Here is a 5778-nt window from a genome sequence, read left to right as displayed (position 1 = left end):
AATGACGGGGTACCTACCTATATAGTTTAAGTTTAAAAAATTTGGCTCTCAAAAGAAATTTCAGTCATTGTACTGTTGATATTTGGCTCTGTTGACTAATGAGTTTCCCGACCACTGCCCTAACCTGCTAATCCTTTTACTGTTTATCAAACTTTACTTTTGATATGCCTGTTTGCTTTGCTAAAGGGCAAATGTGTATTCTAGCAGCTCCTTTATACAAGTCCAGGAGTGGAATTTGTTGCCAATGGCTTGTGATATCCCTCTTTGTTGAATTTTTAAAAAGTGGGGAAATCTGTAGGATTGGATACATACAAAGGACAATGGAGAGGTACATGTTTCTTTTACAGGTAATGCACGTTTGTTAACCTCACATAAATATTTTACTGAGGTTATGCAGGTAAAAGATAATGATGAGGAATGTTGGATTCATGTCCTCCCAGTACCAGGGTATATATCAAATAAAAGCTAATGGGTCCGAGGACTCAGAGAGCTTCTCCGCTAGAGGGAAGTTATCCATATTGCATGTTTACCACCCCAAGTCAAGTCTCCTTCCATCACCATTTATCCCTTTTTTCCTCTTCTACCTCCCCTACCCCCTTCTCTATGGTAGGCACCACACTGTTGTCTGTACCCATGAGTCTATTTTTTTCTCTTGCTTAATCCCTTCACCCTTAACCAGCCCCCAAACCCCTCCCCTCTGACAACTGTCAGGCTGTTCTCTGTATCCATGAGTCTGCCTCCACTATGTTCATTTATTTTGTTCTTTAGATTCCACATATAAGTGAAATCATATGGTACTTGTCTTTCTTTGACTGGCTTATTTCACTTAGCATAGTATTCTCCGGGTCTATCCATGCTGCAGAAAAGTGTAAGATTTCTTTTTTTCTTAGGACTGAGCAGTATTCTGTTGTGTCAGTGTACCACAGCTTTTTTATCCACTCATTTACTGATGGACATTTGGGCTGCTTCCAAATCTGGGCTATTCTTCATGTTGAGATGACCTTTGGGTAGCCTCTCCAGATATGCACTCGTGGCACCAGGGACTAGTGTCAGGCATGAAAGATTTCCTCTGGATCTCTGGCACGAAGGGACTTTCATGGAAGTTCAGGGAGACTGTTACATACAAGACATCTCACAACCCTTGGGGAAAACTACTCCATCCGCATCTTTCATAGAGCATGACTCCAAACGCGCTGTGGTGATTGGATAGGGTTGGTCACTTGACCAGAATGCAGTCAAAACATTGGCCATTCAGGGACCTATGACGTGGTTGAAGGAGCTGGACCAATTGGATTTTCTTTCATGAAAATATGACCTGAGAAATCATGGGAGTCCTGGTGGGCTAGTTCAGTTTGTTGGCTGGTTCATTTTGTTAGAACATTTTTCCTATATGCTAAGGTTGCAGTTTCAATCCCTGGTCAGGACACATACAAGAACCAACCAATGAATGCACAAATAGTGGGGCAACCAACTGATGTTTCTCTCTCTTTCGATGAATGAATGAATACATAAAATTTAAAGAATTCTGGGAGAATGGAGCCGTTGATGGTTGAAGGTGAAGTTGAAAAGTTAAAATGAGAAATGGGAAGAGGCATGAGGGAGCAGACACTATGAAAATGCAGAAGCAGTAGAAAAGGGATTTGCAGCATCAAATAGAGGAATTAGATGGTTGTTAGCAAGAAAGTCATAGAACATCCTGGAAGAGCCAGGAGAGAGGTGCAGAGGGGAGCCCGTCTCCACTTGGTTGCGATATATTATATCCTCACAACAACTACCCACTCCACACATATCTTTCCTAAGAACTGCCCCAAATTTCCTCTTCTCCACACTTCAACTTGGAAACCAGCAATGATGTGCCTCACTCCCTTCTGCAACAGCAGGTAGCCTCTCCAGATATGCACTCGTGGCACCAGGGACTAGTGTCAGGCATGAAAGATTTCCTCTGGATCTCTGGCACGAAGGGACTTTCATGGAAGTTCAGGGAGACTGTTACATACAAGACATCTCACAACCCTTGGGGAAAACTACTCCATCCGCATCTTTCATAGAGCATGACTCCAAACGCGCTGTGGCGATTGGCTAGGGTTGGTCACTTGACCAGAATGCAGTCAAACCATTGGCTGTTCAGGGACCTATGATGTGGCTGAAGGAGAAAAGTTGAGCTGGACCAATTGGATTTTCTTCCATGAAAATATGACCTGAGAAATCCTGGGAGTCCTGGTGGGCTAGTTCAGTTTGTTAGAACATTTTTCCTATATGCTAAGGTTGCAGTTTCAATCCCTGGTCAGGACACATACAAGAACCATCCAATGAATGCACAAATAGTGGGGCAACCAACTGATGTTTCTCTCTCTTTCGATGAATGAATGAATACATAAAATTTAAAGAATTCTGGGAGAATGGAGCCGTTGATGGTTGAAGGTGAAGTTGAAAAGTTAAAATGAGAAATGGGAAGAGGCATGAGGGAGCAGACACTATGAAAATGCAGAAGCAGTAGAAAAGGGATTTGCAGCATCAAATAGAGGAATTAGATGGTTGTTAGCAAGAAAGTCATAGAACATCCTGGAAGAGCCAGGAGAGAGGTGCAGAGGGGAGCCCGTCTCCACTTGGTTGCGATATAATATATCGTCACAACAACTACCCACTCCACACATATCTTTCCTAAGAACTGCCCCAAATTTCCTCTTCTCCACACTTCAACTTGGAAACCAGCAATGATGTGCCTCACTCCCTTCTGCAACACAGCAGTTACCCCTGGGCAGCTCTAAGCTGTGAGAAAGCGCTATTTCTCCTGAGGGGAGGTAGGGGAGGGAATTGGTCTCTCAGATGTCTCAGGGCTGTCAGTGTCCTATTTCTTCACCTGGGTGGTGCTTTATGGGTGTTCACGAGTGCATGTTTAGCTGTCAACATAACTTCCTGCACCCTATTTTGCATATTTCAAAATTTTAACAATGCGAGGTAGAAGAATCTCTCCTTGACTGGTAACACATTAGCTGCTCAGGAAAAGGAAACATAAACCCTTTCAAGTCTATCTTTGACAGGCCATGCCATTGGATATTAGAAAATTCTTACAAGTCTTCATCAGAGAAAGATAAGGATCACATGATCTCGCTCATATGTGGAATCTAAGTAACAAAGTAAACAGATGAATGGAGTGGATCCAGAGAGACAGAAACATGGAACAGAGTGCAGAATCTCAGAGGGAAGGTGGGGGACGGTGGATGGGTGGGAAGTATTCAACCAAGAACCTTGTATGGCCCATGGCCAAAGATAGTGGGGTGGTGAGGGACTGGGCTGGGCTGGAGGGGGTTAATGGAAAAAGGGGGACATGTAATACAACAATAAAGATTTTAAAAAATTCTTACATGTTTTCTGCCCCCTGAAATTAATCTCCCTTTCCTCCAACTCTTTCCAGGAAAAAGGGGTCCCTTCAGGCAGTGGTGATGGCCAAAGTGGCCATGGGGTCCTGGTCTCTATAGACCTCCTGTCAAGCCTCCCATAGGGGACAGATCCTGTCCCTCCACACTCCCAGCAGGGCCAAAGCAAAACAGGCAAAGAGCCAGGCCATGGTGTTTGGTTTATTGAGGGGGATCCAAAGCTTGTCCTAGGCTGAGCTCCTGCTGCCCATGGTCTTCTTGATCCAGTCGAGGTAGCGGCAGAGGTTGGTATAGACACCAGGCCTCTGGGGCTGCCCGCAGGGGTCCGATCCCCAGGATGTGATCCCTTGGAGAACTCCACCACACACCAGTGGGCCCCCAGAATCGCCCTGCAGGGGAGTAGGGGGAGAGTTTCACCTAAGATACCCAGCTGTACCCATCATTTAGCACCAGCTCTGCTGCATGATTGGCCCCCCAGCCACTGGGGACAAGAGCATTGTCCCCTGGTTCCAACCGCTGGCTGATGTAGAGAAGCACGGGACTTGGTTGGAAAGTCTGTAAGGAGGATTCTCTGGAAGGTCGGAAACCTAGGGGAACCTTGCCTTGACTTTTCCAAACAAGTCTGAGCCCCTGGGTGTTTTATTGGAATCTTTATGTTTAGACTTCAAAACGCCCTTCTTTTAAAGACAGGTGTTTTCTCAAGGATGCTTACCCTGCTAATAGTATCTAGAGCAGCAGTTCTCAACCTTGGGTCGCAACCCCTTTGGCGGTCGAATGACCCTTTCACAGGGGTCGCCTAAGACCATCCTGCGTATCAGATATTTACATTACAATTCATAACAGTAGCAACATTACAGTTATGAAGTAGCAACGAAAATAACTTTACGATTGGGTCACAACATGAGGAACTGTATTTAAAGGGGCAGAAGGTTGAGAACTACTGATCTAGAGATCAAGTTTAGTTCAAGCTGTTACTACAGTAAAAGCCTAAGGAGGCGGGCAAATGGGGCTGTCTGGTTCCTTTAGCCAGGCAGTCCCTTAGCCCTCTCTTTCACAGAAACGTGTGTCAGAGTAATCATCTGTCACTTAGGGTCTGCTGGTCAGCCCCAGCAGGCTAGGGTGAGCAAGAGGTTAAGAGTGGGGTGGGGTCTTCCACATACAAGGGACCAGACAAATTGTCTCGATGGGTGAGGGAAACCCCGGCCAATGAGAGAAGAGAGTGCTCTGAAGGGTCCCATCTAAAGAGAAAACATCAGGGACTGAGCTGATGTGTTTTCCATTCCTGGCTTTTGGTGAACTGATCATTGAATCCAGTTACCAAACATGAGAAAGAGCAGGGTTCCTGTACACACACACACACACACATGCACCTATGCCAATAATTGTAGGAGTCTCTGTGGAGAGAAACCATCCTCTCTAGGAACCATCCAGAGAAACTGATTTCAGGGCAGGATCACTGATGGAATGACTGTGTTCCCGGCCAATGGGGAAGAACTGCAGTGGAGCATCATTTTCAGGGTCCAATCATTGGCAAAGGGGGCCGGTTTCCATGCAGGGGACAAAGCCAGGAAGAGCCCTGAAGACTGGAGTTGCAGCCAATGGAAAAGAGAGAGTTACATCTGGGGCAAATCCCAAGATGTGTTATCTTGGGGATGGGGCATCTTTGAAGGAGGACTGTAATCCATGGCACCATTCCCTGGCCAATTGAGAAGAGAGCATGGCTCCCCAAGAATCCAATCATAGGGGCAGGCAGCTGTGCTAGGAAACGGAGTCGGGTGCCAAATCAAAGTGCCCGACGAGCTGGTGGATGGTCGAGCCTGCACAAACGTCGGAAGGTTGTGTGCCCTGTAGCCTCCAGCTCTCTCCTTCATGGGAACATCCTCTCACCCCCTTTAACTTTCCCCTCCCTGAACCTCATCCTCATTCTGCAGACGGGGGTTTCCATAAAAACGACAGCGACTACTCAACGCTTCTGATCCCTGCGCTGTGTGACCTGCAGGGAGAGTGTGGCCTTCTCTGAATCTTATTCCCACCTTACAGAGACAGGAATGACCTCTCTGAGTGCTAACCCTTTGGGGCACCCCACTGCGGTGCCTCCAGCCTCTACCAGGGGGACAGGGGCGGGGGAAGGAGTTTCAGGCTAATTCAGAAGGGATTTCGATTGGCTGATTAAGAAGTCACTCACCTGGCATGAGTCAGCCCCACTGCTGTCTCCAGCACAGATCATGGCCTCCGTGACTTTCCCAGGGTAGGCGTCTTCACACCGCTTCTGGGACACGATTTTGACTTCTGCGCAGTTGAGGGCATCTGGAAAGCTCTCTGAGGGAGTACAGGTTGTAAGTTCCCAGAGAGAGCAACCCTTGCCCTCCATGCCTGCCTGGATCTAACCTTTCCTCTCTGC

The 5778-nt window shown here is 46.9% G+C and overlaps 1 protein-coding gene across 2 annotated transcripts in view; it reads right to left on the bottom strand.

Moving 5' to 3' along the window:
• Positions 1-3558: 3558 nt before the first annotated feature.
• The window catches only part of KLK8 (kallikrein related peptidase 8), a 4796-nt gene continuing 2576 nt past the window's right edge, over positions 3559-5778 (bottom strand). For both annotated transcript variants that reach the window (XM_006753577.2, XM_015563699.1), the window contains exons 4-5: positions 5563-5696; positions 3559-3766 (exon numbers count right to left, since the gene is read on the bottom strand). In XM_006753577.2, the coding sequence (XP_006753640.2) occupies positions 3605-3766; positions 5563-5696 (296 nt within the window). In that variant the 3' untranslated portion in view covers positions 3559-3604. The remainder of the gene's footprint in view (positions 3767-5562; positions 5697-5778) is intronic.

The sequence above is a fragment of the Myotis davidii genome, unplaced genomic scaffold (assembly GCF_000327345.1).
Source record: "Myotis davidii unplaced genomic scaffold, ASM32734v1 scaffold212, whole genome shotgun sequence".
Lineage (NCBI taxonomy): Eukaryota > Metazoa > Chordata > Mammalia > Chiroptera > Vespertilionidae > Myotis > Myotis davidii.
Note: the sequence above shows the minus strand (reverse complement) of the source record. Positions and strands in the feature narration are given on the sequence as shown.